At 43.4% G+C, this 16,327-nt stretch overlaps 1 protein-coding gene across 1 annotated transcript in view; it reads right to left on the reverse strand.

Moving 5' to 3' along the window:
• The window catches only part of LOC121291311 (butyrophilin subfamily 1 member A1-like), a 53,787-nt gene extending 43,640 nt beyond the window's left edge, over nt 1-10,147 (reverse strand). Inside the window, exons 1-2 of the mRNA XM_041212382.1 lie at nt 10,015-10,147; nt 8,447-8,728 (exon numbers count right to left, since the gene is read on the reverse strand). Of these exons, the coding sequence (XP_041068316.1) occupies nt 8,447-8,728; nt 10,015-10,147 (415 nt within the window). The remainder of the gene's footprint in view (nt 1-8,446; nt 8,729-10,014) is intronic.
• Between the last annotated feature and the right edge of the window lie 6,180 nt (nt 10,148-16,327).

Consider the following 16,327-nt stretch of genomic DNA (forward strand, 5'->3'; position numbering starts at 1 on the left):
TAGTACAGCTGAACACATGGCTGAACAGATGGTGTACGAGGGAGGGGTTCCGATATCTGGATCAGTGGGATCTCTTCCGGGGCAGGTGGGACCTGTAGAAGAATGATGGGTTGCATCTAAACTGGAGGGGCACCAATATCCTGGCTGTGAGGTTTGCTAGTGTCACTCGGGAGGGGTTAAACTAGTATGGCAGGGGGGTGGGAACCAGAGCAATAGGTCAGCAGGTGAAACAAATGACTGGGAACTAGTGAATATGGCCACTAGGACTAAGAGGAAGGGCAGGCAGGGAGAAATTACTGAACACAATAGGACTGGGTGTCTGAAATACATTTGTTTCAATGCGAGAAGTATAACAGGCAAGGCAGATGAGTTTAGAGCTTGGATTAGTACTTGAAGTTATTGCTATTACAGAGACTTGGTTGAAGCATGGACAGGATTGGCAGATAAACGTTCCAGGATTGAGATGTTTCAGGCAGGATAGCGAGGGATGTAGAAGAGGTGGGGGAGTTGCACTGCTGGTTAAGGGGAATATCACAGCTGTACGACTGGAGGACACCTCAGTGCTCATGCAGCGAGGCAATATGGGTAGAGCTCCGGAATAGGAAGGATGCAGTCACAATGTTGGGGGTTTACTATAGGCCTCCCAATTGCCAGTGGGAGATTGAGGAACAGTTATGTAGGCAGATTTTGGAAAGATGTAAAAGCAATAGGGTGTTGTGGTGGGTGATTTTAACTTTTCCTATATTGACTGGGAATCATTTAGTGCTAGGGGTTTGGATGGTGCAGAATTTGTAAGGTGCATCCAGGAGGGCTTCCTGAGACAATACGTAGATAGACTAACTAGTGAAGTGGCAATACTGGACCTGGTTTTAGGGAATGAACCCAGCCAGGTGGGCGAAGTTTCAGTAGGGGAGCATTTTGGGAAAAGTGACCGTAATTCAGTAAGTTTCAAGGTACTGGTGGATAAGGATAACAGGAGTCCTCGGTTAGGTGCTTAATTGAGGAAGGCTAATTATAACAATATTTGGCAGGAACTGAGGAATTTAGACTGGAGGCAGATGTTTGAGGGCAAATCAACAACTGACACGTGTGGGGCTTTCAAACGTCAATTGTTAAGAATTCAGGACCGGCATGTTCCTATTAGCATGAAGGATAAGCATTGCAAGTTTCAGGAACCTTGGATAACAAAGGATATTGTGAACAAAAACAAAAAACAGAATTACCTGGAAAGAACTCAGCAGGTCAAACACCTGCGGTCTGTCCGCAAGAATGACCCAAACCTCCCTGTCGCTTGCCATTATAAACACTCCCACCCTGCTCTCTTGCCCTCATGTCTGTCCTTGGCTTGCTGGCATTGTTCCAGTGAAGCCCAACGCAAACTGGAGGAACAACTCCTCATCTTCCAACTAGGCACTTTAACAGCCATCCGGACTGAATATTGAATTCAACAACTTTAGGTCGTGAGCTCCCTCCCCCATCCCCACCCCCTTTCTGTTTCCCCCTTCCCTTTATTTTTTTCAATAAATTATATAGATTTCCTTTTCCCACCTATTTCTATTATAAAAAAAAATTATTATTTTGTTTTTACATCTGTTATGCTCTCCCCACCCCCACTAGAGCTATACCTTAGTGCCTACCATCCATTCTTAATTAGCACATTCGTTTAGATAATATCACCAACTTTAACTTTAACACCTATGTGTTCTTTTTGTACTATTTTGTTGACAGTCTTTTGATGATCTGGCTTCTATCACTGCTTGTTTGTCCCTATCACCACACCCCCACTCCACCTCTCTCTCTCTCTCTCTATCTCTCTCCGCCCCCCACACACACACCTTAAACCAGCTTATATTTCAACTCTTTCTTGGACCTCGAACTCATGTTCTGTCGAAGGGTCATGAGGACTCGAAACGTTCAACTCTTTTCTTCTCCGCTGATGCTGCCAGACCTGCTGAGTTTTTCCAGGTAATTCTGTTTTCGTTTTTGTTTGGATTCCCAGCATCCGCAGTTTTTTTTGTTTTTATCTCTGTATTATATATTTATTTTAAAGGATTTTGTGAGATTAGTCAAAAAGAAAAGGAAAGCATTCGTAAGGGCTAGAAGGCTGGGAACATATAAAGCCCATGGAGAATATAAAGAAAGAGGAAGAAACTTAAGCAAGGAGTCAGGAGGGCTAAAAGGGGTCATGAAAAGTCTCTGGCAAACCAAGGATAAAGGAAAATCCCAAGGCCTTTTATACATATGTAAAAAGCAAGAGGGTAGCCAGGGAAAAGGGTAGCCCACTTGCAGGGACAGAGGTGGGAATCTGTGTGTGGAGCCAGAAGAAATGGGAGAGATACTAAATGAATACCTCTCATCAGTATTCACCAAAAATAAGGAATTAGCGGTCGATTTGGTCTAGGGAAGAGTGTGTAGATAGCCTGGATCATGTTGAGATCAAAAAAGAGGGAGTTGTTAGGTCTTGGAAGAATATTAAAGTGGATAAGTTCCCCAGGGCCAGTATGGGATCTACCCAGAGTACTGAGGGGAGGCAAGGGAGGAGATTGCTGGGGCCTGATAGAAATTTTGTATCTTTACTGGCTATGGGTGAGGTCCCAGAGGACTGGGGGAATGGCCAATGTTGTTCCAATTGTTTAAGAAGGGTAGCAGGGATAATCCAGGAATTTACAGGCCAGTGAGCCTTACGTCAGTTGTAGGGAAATTATTGGAGAAGATATTTCGTGACAGGATTTACTACCATTTGGAAGCAAACGGGCATGTTAGTGAGTGCTGCCTGGTTTGTGAAGGGGAGGTCGTGTCTCACTAACTTGATCGAGTTTTTCGAGGAAGTGACAAAGATGATCAACGATGAAAGGGCATTGTATGTTATATACATGGATTTCAGTAAGACCTTTGACAAGGTCCCTCATGGTAGACTGGTACAGAAGGTAAAGTCGCACGGGATCAGAGGTAAGCTGGCAAGATGGATACAGAATTGGCTGGGTCATAGAAGACAGAGGGTAGCAGTGGAAGGGTGCTTTTCTGAATGGAGACTGTGACTTGTGGAGTTCCGCAGGGATCAGTGCTGGGACCTTTGCTGTTTGTAGTATACATAAATGATTTGGAGGAAAATGTAACTGGGCTAATTAGTAAGTTTCCAGATGACACTAATGTTGGAGGAGTTGTAGATAGTGAAGAGGATTGTCAAAGGATACAATGGGATATAGATCGGTTGGAGAGTTTGGCGGAGAAATGGCAGATGGAGTTTAATCTGGACAAATGCGAGGTAATGCATTTTGGAAGGTCTAATACAGGCAGGAATTATACAGTAAATGGTAGAACCTTTAAGTGCATTAATGGGCAGAGGGATCTGGGTGTACAGGTCCACAGGTCACTGAAAGTGGCAACGCAGGTGGATAAGGTGGTCAGGAAGGCATATGGCGTGCTTGCCTTCATTGGCAGGGGTATTGAGTATAAAAGCTGGGAAGTCATGCTGCAGCTGTATAGAACCTTGGTTAGGCCACACTTGGAATATTACGTGCAATTCTGGTCGCCACATTACCAGAAGGATATGGAGGCGTTGGAAAGGGTGCTGAGGAGGTTACCAGGATGCTGCCTGGTCTGGAGGTTATTAGCTATGAGGAGAGGTTGGAGAAACCTGGATTGTTCTCACTAGAGCGACGGAGATTGAGGGGCGACTTGATAGAAATTTACAAAATTATGAGTGGCATGAACAGAGTAGATAGTCAGAAGCTTTTTCCCAGGGTGGAAGAGTCAATTACTAGGGGACATAGATTTAAGGTGAGAGGAGAAAACTATAGAGTAGATGTGCGGGCCAAGTTTTTTATGCAAAGGGTAGTGAGTGTCTGGAATTCGCTGCCAGAGGAGGTGGTGGAAGCAGGTACGAAAGTGGTGTTTAAGAGGCAGCTTGACAAATACATGAATAGGATGGGAATAGAGGGATACGGACACCGGAAGTGCAAAATGTTTTAGTTGATGGGTAATATGATCAGTGCAGCCTTGGAGGGCCGAAGGGCTTGTTCCTGTGCTGTACTTTTCTTTGTTTTTTGTTGTTCTTTGTCCCCAATGCTGGAAACAGCAGCAGAGACCAGAGGCTGGTGAATTACAACACATATGAGATGTAAGAATTTGTCGGCCTAAATTTTTAAACCGTAATTGTTCAGACAACATTCAACAATAACAAGTTGCAAGGTGTTTCACAGAGTTGTGATCAGATCACAATAGATGCTAAGTCAAAGAAGGAGATATTAGGAAGAACGATCAAAACTTGGTGAATGAAGTGGATTTTATGATAGATTCTACAGAAGGAAAGGGAGGTGGAAAGGCAGAGTGATTTAAGAAAGGAATTCCAGACCATGGCCCCACATGAGAGACAGATGGTGGGGCAAAGAGAGGGAGGGTTGTACAGAAGAAGAGTCAGAAGAAGAGAATTTGGAAGGGTTTGTAGGGCAGAGGTTAGGAAGATAGGGAGGGGTGAGTTTATGGAGGAATTTAAAGACATCTTCAGATGAGAATTTTAAATCTGAGGCACTCAGGACAGGGAGTCAGTGTAGGCCATTGTAGAGGTGATAGGTGAGTGGAACAGGATACAGGCAACAGATTTTGGATGAGCTAAGATTTGATGATGGTGGAGGATGAGAAGCTGGTCAGGAGAGAATTGGAAAGGTTTAATCTGGAAGTGACAAAGGTACGGATGAGGGATTTCGCAGAAAATGGGCTGAGGCAAGAGCAGAGGTGGCTCATGTTACAAGGTTGGAAGTAGGGAGCCTTTCTGACTGAGAGACTTTGAGGTCCAAAACACAGCAGAGATTGTGACAGCTGAGGAAGGAGATAGAATAAGAGATGATACAGAAGTTGGGGTAGGGACTGATGGCAATGTTCAGTCTTCCCAATGTTTAACTGGAGGAAATCACAGTTCATCCAAAGCTAAACATTGGTCAAGTAGTTTAAAAATATAAAGGCAATGGAGAGGTCCAGAAAGATACTAGAGAGATAACCATCAGTGTAAATATGGAAACTGACATTCAGGCCCAGAATTTCATACTGCAAATCATGTCAGAATGGAGGTGGAAGGGCTTTAAAACTGGTGGGTGTGACCCGATCCCAAGATTCCCACCCCATTCCTGTTTCTGGCATAATTATGCCATTGTAGGGTGCAGGTAGTGAGCACACATGCTGCACTCACACACTTGCCCATTTTGTTCGGAAACCTCGTTCACAGCGTCTCAGAGGAGTCACAACCATGGGGGAAACTCAGGTCTGGAGTTGGAAACCAAAAAATAAAACTGGCATTCAACATTCACTTTGAGAAACATTACCCTACTTACCTTCTCATAAAGCAATCAAGCAAACACAGGCACTGAAAGTCCCATGGAGGAAATTTTCAATCTACTTCACACCTCTTATTCTTGTCCAAATAAACATACATGCGTGAAAAATATTTTCAAAGAAAGATCATGTTGTTACAAAGTAATAAAGATGTTAATCAAACAAATCCATCACTCTCCTTTGTAACTGAATAAACAGTCCCCTGCTGGGCTGAGCCCATTAGTTGGAATTCAGCCAAGAATTTGTAATGACATTATTTGAAAATGAAACAGATGTCTGACCATCTACTCAACCTGCTTTTGTTGATACAGTTGCCAGATGGCCTCATAATGAATGTTTCACTGAGTTCCATGAATGACTAATGGACTCAGCTCAGCAGGGGCCTGTTTACCCAGATACAAATGGAAATGCTAGCTTTGTTTGATTGACATCTTTATTATCTTGTAATAACCTGATCTCTCTTTGGAAAAATTTTTCAACACCTGTGTTTATTTATATAAAATTAAGAAGTGTGAAGTGGATTAAAGGTTTCCTCAATAGGACTTACAATGCCTGTTTAATTGACAGATTTATGGGAAGGTATGAGTGGTAATGTTTTTCAAAGGGAATTCTGAATGGCTGATTCTTTTCATGAGCATTTCAAAGACTTGTCAGTGTTATTATTTGGTTCACTGTGGTATACCTAGTGCATATTGGGTGAGTAGGCATAGAGGCAGCATTCTTTTTTTATTCATTCACAGGATGTGGGCTTCGCTGGCTGGGCCAGGATTTATTGCCCATTCCTAGTTGCCCTTGAGAAGGTGGTGGTGAGCTGCCTTCTTGAACCACTGCAGTCCATGTGGTGCAGGTACACCCGAAATTCTGTTAGGAAGGGAGTTCTAGGGATTTGATCCAGCAACAGTGAAGGAACGGCAATATATTTCCTGTCAGGATGGTGTGTGGCTTAGAGGGGAACTTCCAGGAGGCGGTGCTCCCCTACACCTGTTGCCCTTGTCCGAAGGTGCTGTCGAAGGAGCCTTGGTGAATTCCTGCAGTGCATCTTGTAGATGGTACACACAGCTGCTACTGTGTGTTGGTGGTGGAGGGAGTGAACGTTTGTGAATTTGGAACCAATCAAATGGGCTACTTTGTCCTGGATAGTGTCAAACTTCTTGAAGTTGTAGGAGCTGCACTCATCCAGGAAAGTGTGGAATATTCCATCACGCTCCTGACTTGTGCCTTGTAGATGGTGGACAGGCTTTGTCGAGTCAGGAATTGAGTTACTAGTTGTACTATTCCTAGCCTCTGACCTGCTCTTGTAGCCACAGTATTTATATGGCCAGTCCAGTTCAGTTTCTGGTCAATGGTAACCCCCCCAGGATGTTGATCGTAGGGGATTCAGTGATGGTAATGCCATTGCACATCAAGGGGCGATGGTTGGGTTCTTTCTTGCATGGGAGATATGAGATGGCATGTCCTCAGACGATGTCACTGAATTGGAGTATGTGAATGAGGAAGGTGATGAGACCACAGGAATGGTGTAGGGTTGGCAAGAAAAGCTTTTGCTGTGGCCATAATTGGATAGGTAAGAGTGGAGCTTATTGAGGACAATCCACTGAATTGGATAATGGACAAAAGATGTTGGCAGTGGATGGTGTATTTGACTATATTTGATGGTGTATTTTGGGGAGGCAGTGATGCCATCATAGCGCCACTGGACCTGTAAACCAGAGCCCAGGCTAATGGTCTGGGGACACGGATTCAAATCCCACCACGGCAGCTGGTAGAATTTAAATTCAATTAATAAATCTGGAATTAAAAGCTAGTTTCAGTTAAATTGATCATGAAACCATTATAAATCATTATCTCCCCCATCTGATTGGGGGAGAGTGGATTTTAGTAAAATAAAGCAGGATCTGGCCAAGGTAGACTGGGAACAGCTACTTGTGGGGAAATCTACAGAAGAGCAGTGGGGGTGTGTTCAAAACGGAAATGGGGAGGGCCCAGGCTCAACATATTCCCTCTAGGGTGATAGGAAGGAGTAACAAGCCAAGAGGACCATGGATGACCAGAGGTATTCAGGATACACTGAGAAGGAAAAGAGGCTTTTAGCAGGTACAAGAGGAACAAATCAGAAGAGGCATTCGTGGAGTACAGAAAGTGCAGGGTGGAGCTTAAGAAAGCAATTAGGAGAGCAAAGAGGGGATATGAGAAAGCTCTGGCTGGTAAAAGTAGGGAAAATCCCAATATATTCTATAAGTATATCAATGGGAAGAGGATAACCGGGGAAAGAGTAGGGCCCATTAGGGACCAAGGGGGAAATCTATGGGTGGAGCCAGAGGACATCGGTAGAGGAACGAATACTTCACATCCGTCTTCACCCAAGAGAATGAGGATGAAAGTATCGAACTCGGGGAGAGACTGCGAGGTTCTTGAGCAAATTGATATAGGGGGTGACAAGGTATTGGAGGCTTAAAAGTGGACAAATCTCCAGGTCTGGATGATTTATGTCCCAGACTGCTGAGGGAGGCAAGGGAGGAGATCGCAGGGGCTCTCAGCCAAATTGTTAATTCCTCTCTAGCCACGGGAGAGGTGCCAGAGGACTGGAGAACAGCTAATGTGGTTCCGCTATTTAAGAAGGGTTCTAGAGATAAGCCAGGGAACCACAGACAAGTGAGTCTCACATCAGTGGTAGGGAAACTATTGAAGAAAATTCTGAAAGAGGGAATCTATCTCCACTTGGAGAGGCAATGTTTGATCAGGGATAGTCAGCATGGCTTTGTCAGAGGGAGGTCATGCCTAACAAATTTGATTGAATTTTTTGAGGGGGTGACCAGGTGTGTAGATGAGGGTAGTGCAGTTGATGTAGTTTATATGGATCTCAGCAAAGCCTTTGACAAGGTCCCACATGGAGTGCTATTTTTGTTTAAATCTGCGGAGAAGAGACTGAGACTGAGTTTTTATCAACATAACTGAGATATTGACATAAATGGGTTTCAGTTATTCAAGATAATATTGTATTGACACCTCATGGATTTTCTTTTGAGGGCATCTTGGGGACAGTTAAGCCCAAGGTCTGATTTATGCTCGAATTTAAATCACCTTTCACTTTATTGATGGAACATTGTAATTTACAAACCTGATATCCTGATAGCTACTTCTTGTTCTGTTTTCAACTGTTCACTCAGTATAAGACATTTAAACCTGTTTGTTGATTGTCTTGTTATTACAATGTCACTCTGGACATTTACAAGACCTTTTGAGTCCTGTTGGTATCTTGTCTCAGCCTGTGTTAAAACATGTCCATCCTCACGGATCCACTGTATCACTGGTGCAGGGAACCATCCACTTGTTTTACACACAAGCTGGATTCCATTTTCATGGTATCCTTTCATCTGAATCCAGGGGTCATGCCCCAGACCTGTAAACATCAGTGAATAGATTCAGAACAGCTCCTCTGTCTAGGGGAAATATCAATTTAATGTTACTGATAGATATGTAATCATAATCTTATCATATGGCTTTAATGAGACTATGCATTAAATTTCATCTCAAAATATGTCTTTCTAGAATAGTGATAATTAAATAATTAATGTAAACGAGAAAACTGTTGTTCAGACCAATTAAATCCCAATTATGTGAAGTAACAGAGGACACCTGATACCCATGGAATTGTACCCCAGCCAGAGAGGGGAGAGATGGGGAGAAAATCAGTGAGACAAAGAAATCTATACACGGTAAATTCTCGATGAGTCAAATCCTGGGGCACCACCATAAAAATCCTAGGGCACCACCATCAAGTTCAGATTAAGCAGAGCTTGGTGATGAATGAAGAGATTCAATTTGCAACATGAATGTGCCTCCATGTAACCTGGGCCAGGATTTTTAGAATGTCAGGAAAGAATCAGCAAAGAACACATCCCCACCCATATTGCCTGCCCGCATCCATGTCACGCTCTAACAAGTATTAATTGGCTTCAGGAGGGATTTCCACCCTTACTCGGGAGGAGGTCCTGCCTCAGAGAGCTGCCGGCCAATCTGATTGGCCAGCTGCTCTCTAGTCCCTACAGTTACAGAAGTTGCAGTGGACAGGGCTCTGGCTGCAAGCAGTTCCCAGAGTCGAAGTCTGGGGAGTCCAGGACCAGGTAAGTGTGGGAGTTTCAGGGCGGGGAGGCTAGGTGAGGTTAAAAGCTGTGGGCAGAGAGTGGTAGGGTGTGCTTGATGTTGAAAGGAGGCTGCTGAAGGATTCCCCCACCCCGCACATCCCCCACCCAAGGCCTGACCCTACTGTTCATTTCGGACTCCTGCCCTTGAAATTCTTCCCCAGCCTGAAAATTGGGGCTGGGTGGGAAACAGCCCTTAAGCAGTCAATAATTGGCCACTTAAGGGCCTGAAACGGGCCAAGGATGGGCGGGCCGGCCTCGGCCTTGCCCATCCAAGGGTAAAATTACGGAGAACCCGGGGCAGGTGGGAGCCTGGTCAGAAGGGCATCTGAGAAATTTTTATGGTCACTTCCCCCGCACTTCTGCCTACAAACCTGCCGGCAGTGGAATGTAAAATTCTGCCACAATATGCCAAAAATGCAGTCTATCTGAAATGCTACATATTGAATAATTCTAACAATTATGAATATACTACTGTTTTTCAGAATCAAATACCAAATAAAAAACATAGTATAACACACTAAGAGTGAAAACATTTATATACCATCTGCCCACAGCGTAGGTCTTGAAAAATGCCATGATTTAACCCCAGAAAACACAGTAATCTTTCTCTGCTTAGCGTACTGTTTTTGAATGTGTACAATAAAGTTCGCCATGTCTTCAATGCAGTCAAACATGTTTTCGGTGTTTTCATGCTGCAGTGTGAAATCCCAGAGCATCTCTATGGCCTTTGCGACATTGGCCAGGGAAACAGGAGGGCCAGCAGGCGAGCATTCATCGGACTCAGTGTCTTCAGCCTGCTCAGCTGCATCTATGAGAGCATCCTCTGTCAATTCTGTCGTTCACCTCCACATAAGTTTCCATGGTTGCCTCTGCTGGAATTTCCATGCCAGCCTCCTTCAGGTGAAGGAAAAGTGCCTCGACTTCAGGCACTTTCAGGTTAGTCTCACCCTGCTCCTCCTCACTTTTGCTGTCTTGTTCTGTCATAATCTGTTTGAAGCCAGAGGTGGAAGCAGATTGCAATTGTGGCTTCCTTCACCATCTTCCACACCCTCTTCAGCATAAACATGACCTCTGGTACAGTAGGATTTTAGTCCTGCTTCTTAGCGATAGCCTCAATAAACTGAGAGATCAGCTGCTGCTGGTAGCGGGTTTTCAAGTTCCTAATCACCCTCAATCCATTGGCTGAAGCTTGGCCGTGGTGTTGAGAGGCAAGAAGAACAGTTTGATATTCTTCAGGCCAGCAATGTCATGGTGTGCTGGACCATCTTCCTTTTCTTTCGTTGATACATTTTGGCCACATCCTGACACATGCCTCAAAAATGCTGGAAGTCATCCGAGCAGCTTTAGTTGTCTCATACTGTGTGGGTAGTGTCTTGACTTTTGCAAAGCACAGTAGTTTTTTGGACTTCCCCATCATAAGCAGCAGCAGAAGCGACTCCCCTTTCCTGCAGGGTTGGGCTGGAGGTGGAAACATTCTCTGCTCGGGCTGCCTTGAACGATATTAGCAGAGTTCCTTTGACATTGATATAGACAGCCATTCTCATTGTCTTCCAGAGAATGCCTGTTTGTTCAACTGTTCCAAGATGTTTTCTTTGTTTTGCATAACTGTGAACAAACATGATGGTGGAATCTCCCACTCCTTTGTGATGTCTGCTTTCTACTTTATGCCATGGTTTTCACATTTGCTCTGATCTCTCTGATGGACAACACATTTAATTTTCTCATACTTCACCACACTCACAGGTTTTATACATTGTTTCACAGAAATCTCAATGTGAAATGATGGTTTGTCCAGAATTTCGTACTTGAGCACACTTAGGAGCGGTCTAACCACTCCCCTCTGATTGGTCGATGTGAGCACACGACAGGTTTAGACAAGTTTGTCTAAACTGGATTGATCACTGCGGTATTTCGGTGAATCACAGGCATTGTTCTATGGCTATTGCTCGTCTGCTGGTGGGAATGATTGATAACTTTGACACAAGTGGAATTTCGTGGCATCCATGTTTGACTCATCGAGATTTCACTATATTACTGACCAATTATACATACACTTGGGGGCAGATGATACTTATAGACCCTGGAGTATTAATTCTGGTGATGCCAAATGATTTTCAAACTGCTGCATATCCCTGTTATGATCCCACTCCAAATCCTGGGATGGAGTTATTTATATATTAGGGCCAGGTACTTGCAGTAGCAGCAGTTCTATCGGGTCCTCAACCAGCAGACCTCTGAGGATATTGAGTAGGTACGTTCTAATCAGGTGGTAATAACAATGTCTTCAAGCACCAAATTTTTCATCATTATCACCTTGATAATATTGCATTGAAGACATATTGTGTTCAGGAAGGTAAACAGCTGGATGGCAAAATAATATCGATTGGCAACACAATACCTGTAGATTTTACACTCAGTCTTGCAAGGAATGGGTAATGGCTTCACAGATTTCCCACTGCCCACACACAAAAGGATCAAAGTGTAACAATGAAAGCCAAGAAATTGAAAAGATGAAGTTGTGATGGAATCAGTGCTTTCAAAGTTTTAGTTTTTGGGGCAGAGTCTAACTGAAAATGGAAACTGAAAACAGAAACTAAAAAAGGAAACCCAAAAACGGAAACAGACTCCTGGATTTTCCCCTCAGGGTGCCCTTGAAGTTGGCGTGGCTGGAAGAAGATGCAAAACCTACTCGCGGTCGATTTCGCACTGCGAACGCAATCTTACATTGTGCAGGCCTTAACTGGCCACCTAGTGTGAAATGGGACCACCAGATATGTTTCCATGGCAGGGGAGGGAACGCATTGGGCGTCAGGACCAATGGGGAACCAGTGGGTTGTTCAAAAAATGGAAGAGGCAGCTTCCTGAAGGCTACCAGGAGTTGTGGGGGAGGCAGACATAGCTGTCTGGAAGCTATTCATGAAGTGTTCTGGTGTACAGACATGGCTTCAGCACCTAGAGGTTATGGAAAGCGGGAGGGCAAGTTGAGTGGGCACTCTTACCCCCCCCCCACCGTTTCTCAGATTCTCAGATGAGTGCCTGTGAGTGCTGGTCGAGGAGGTCAGTGCAGGAAACATATCCCAATGCCCCTCCTGACCAAGAAGGCCTGGACAGGGGTCGCCGTCCAGGTCAGTGGGCACAACTTGGTGCACCGCACGTGGATTCAAAGCCACTAAAGATTCAGTGATCTGCTGTGGTGAGCAAGGATAAGTCTAGAAATGACATGGGCCTGTACAGAGAACTTTAGTTGGGTGCCAGTTGCTTGGAACGTTCAGGGGTCTAAGAGTGAGTATGCCAACTGGCAGTGAAGTCTGTCCTGCCAAGGCTGGAGTGTCAGCACAACCGACATCAGTGCATTGCAGGGCGAGATGTGGGAGGGGGAGGATCCAGTTGTCGTGGTACATGTAGGTACCAATAACATAAGAAGCACAAAGAAGGAGGTTCTGCATAATCACTATGAGGAGCTTGGCACCAAATTAAGAAGCAGAACTTCAAAGGTCATAATCTCTGGATTATTACCTGATCCACATGTAAATTGGCATAGGACAATTCAGATTAGGGAGATGGTTGCGTGGCTCAAAGCTTGGTGTGGGAGAAGTGGGTTCCAGTTCGTGGGGCACTGGCACCAGTACTGGGGAAAATGGGATCTATGCCATTATGATGGTTTACACCCGAACAGTGCTGGGACCAGTGTTCTAGCAAACCGCATAACTAAGGAGGTAGAGTGGGTTTTAAATTAACTAATGGGGGCAAGGGATCAAATTTGAGAAGATGTGGTAAATCAAAAAGAGTAGAGACAAGACAAAAGAAAAATATATTATTACAGAAATGAAAAACTGACCGTGACAGGGAGGGATAGAGAATACAAATCTAACTGTAAATCAACAGATGAGACTAGAGGTTATTAAAAGAATAAAAGTATAAAACTAAAGGCTCTGTATCTGAATGCACGTAGCATTCAAAGTAAAATGGATGAACTGAGCGTACACATAAAAATAAATAATTACATTTCATAGCCATTACGGAGACATGGCTGGAGGAGGACATGGATTGGGACCTGAATATTGAAGGGTACAAGATATTTAGGAAGAACAGGAAGTGAGGAAAAGGTGGATGGGTGGCTCTGATAATTAATGATGGTATTAGCACAAGAGAAGGATGACCTAAGTTCAAGAAACCAGGATGTGGAAACAGTTTGGGTAGAGATGAGAAATGATAAAGGCAAGAAAGTCACTTGTGGGAGTTGTGTACAGGCCCCCTAACAGTAACCACATGGATGGGTTGAGCATAAAGGAAGGAATAATTGGAGCTTTTCAGACAGACACGGTGATAATCATGGGAGACTTTAATTTATACATCGACTGGAAAAGTCAGATGGGCAAAGAGATAGCCTAGATGAGAAGTACATTGAATGTTTTCGGGATAGTTTCTCAGAATAGCATATTCTGGAGCCAACCAGAGAGCAGGCTATACTAGACCAGGTATTGCGCAATGAAATGGGAGTAATTAATGGTCTCATAGTGAAGGCACCCCTTGGTAGCAGCAACCATAATATGATTGAATGTTACATTCAGTCTGAGGGAGAGGAGATTGAGTCTGAGACTATGTTTTTAAGTTTAAATAAGGGCAATTACGAGGGCATGAAAGCTGATCTGGCTAAAGTAAATTGGCAAATTAGATTAAGGGATAGGTCAATAGAGATTCAGTGGCTAATATTTAAGGAGATATTTCAGAATGCAAAGAATAGATACATTCCAACGAGTAAGAAAAAGTCCAAGGGACGGACACACCATCTGTGGTTAACTAGAAAGTTTCAAGATAGTATCAAAATTAAAGAAAAAGAATTGTGCAAAGATAGGTGGAAGGCCAGAAGATTGGACAGAATATAAAAAAACAGCAAAGAATGACTAAAAGATTAATAAGGAGGGAAGAAATGAGAGAAAGCTAGCCAGAAATATAAAAACAAATAATAAGAGTTTTATAAATATTTAAAATAGAAAAGAGTTAATAAAGTGAGCATTGGTCCTATAGAAAGTAAGTGAGTCTGGAGAATTGATAATGGAAAACAAGGAGATGGCAGATGAATTGAACAGGTATTTTGCATCAGTTTTCACTATAGAGGATACAAGTAACATCCTAGAAGCAGCTATAAAACAGGAAATGTAAGTGGGAAAGAAAGTCAGGAGAATTGCAATCACCAGAGAAGTGGTACTGAGTAAATTGTTGGAGCTGCAGGCTGACAAAAGCCCAGGTCCTGACTTCATCCTAGGGTCTTAAAAGAAGTGTCCAGTGAGCTATCCAGTGATGAAATGGTTTGAATTTTTCAAAACTCCCAAGATTTGATCCCATTATGTTGGAAGATAGCAAATGTAACTCCATCATTCAGAAGGGGAGGGAGTCAGAAAGCAAGAAACTACAGGCCAGTTAGCTTAATATCTGTCACGGGGAAAATGTTAGAAGCTATCATTAAAGAAGTTATAGCAGGGCATTTGGATAATCTCAAGGTCATCAGGTAGAGTCAACATGCCTATGAGAAAGGGAAATCATGTTTAACCAACTTATTGGAGTTCTTTGAGGAAATAACATGTGCTGTGGATAAAGGGGAACCGGTACTTAGATTTCCAGAAGGCATTTGAAGGCATCCCAGAAGTGCCACGTCAAAGATTATTGCAGAAAATAAACGCTCTTGGTATAGGGGGTAACATATTGGCATGAATAGATTAGCTGGCTAACAGGAAGCTGACAGTAGGCATAAAGGGGCCTTTTTCAGGTTGGCAAGATGTAACATGTGGCATGCCACATGGATCAGTGCTGGGACTCCAACTATTTACAATTCATATAAATGACTTGGGTGAAGGGATTGAAGGGATGGTTGTCAAATTTGCTGATGACACAAAGATTGATAGGAAACTACAAATAGATATAGATTGGTGAATTGAATAAACAAAGATCTGGCAGATGGAGTATAATGTGGAAAAATGTGAAATTGTTCATTTTGGCAGGAAGAATAAAAGAAAAGCATATTATCTAAATGGTGAGAGATTGCAGAGCTCTGAGGAGCAGAAGGATCTGGTGTACTAGTGCATGAATCACAAAAGACTAGTATACAAGTTATTCGGAAAGCTAATAAAATGTTATCATTTATTGCGAGGGGAATTGAATACAAAAGTATGGAGGGTATGCTCCAGTTGTGCAGGGCACTAATGAGACCATATTTGGACTGCTGTGTCACCTTATTTAAGGAAGGATGTAAATATGTTGGAAGCAGTTCAGAGAAGGTTACCAGACTAATCCCTGGAATGGTGGGTTGTCTTGCGAGGAGATGTTGGCAGACTAGGCTTGTATCTGCTGGAGTTCAGAAGAGTAAGAGATGACTTGATTGAAAGATCGTGACGGGCCTTGTCGGGTGAATGTGGAGAGGGTGTTTCCTCTTGTGGGAGAATCCTGAACTAGGGGGTCACTATTTAAAAATAAAAGACCACCCATTTAAAACAGAGAAAGTGAATTTTTTTCACTCAGAGGATCGTGAGTCTTTGGAACTCTTCCTGAAAAGGTGGTGGAAGCAGAATCATTGAAAATTTTTAAGGCAGAGGTGGATAGATTCTTGGTAAGCAAGGGGTTGATAAGTTTATTGGCAATAGGTGGGATGTATATTTCAGGTTGCTATCAGATCAACCATGATCTTAAAAAATGGTGAGCAGGCTTGAGGGACTGAATAGCCTACTCCTGCTCCTTGTTCATATGTTCCTATATAGAATACAGCATAGTAAATTAATAGGCGGGGTCGGAGTAAAGGGAGAAAGTAATTAAGTCTAATTCAGGATTACACTGCATGGTTGCGAATGCATGTAGTATAA

Source organism: Carcharodon carcharias, chromosome 19 (genome assembly GCF_017639515.1).
Source record: "Carcharodon carcharias isolate sCarCar2 chromosome 19, sCarCar2.pri, whole genome shotgun sequence".
NCBI classification, from domain to species: domain Eukaryota; kingdom Metazoa; phylum Chordata; class Chondrichthyes; order Lamniformes; family Lamnidae; genus Carcharodon; species Carcharodon carcharias.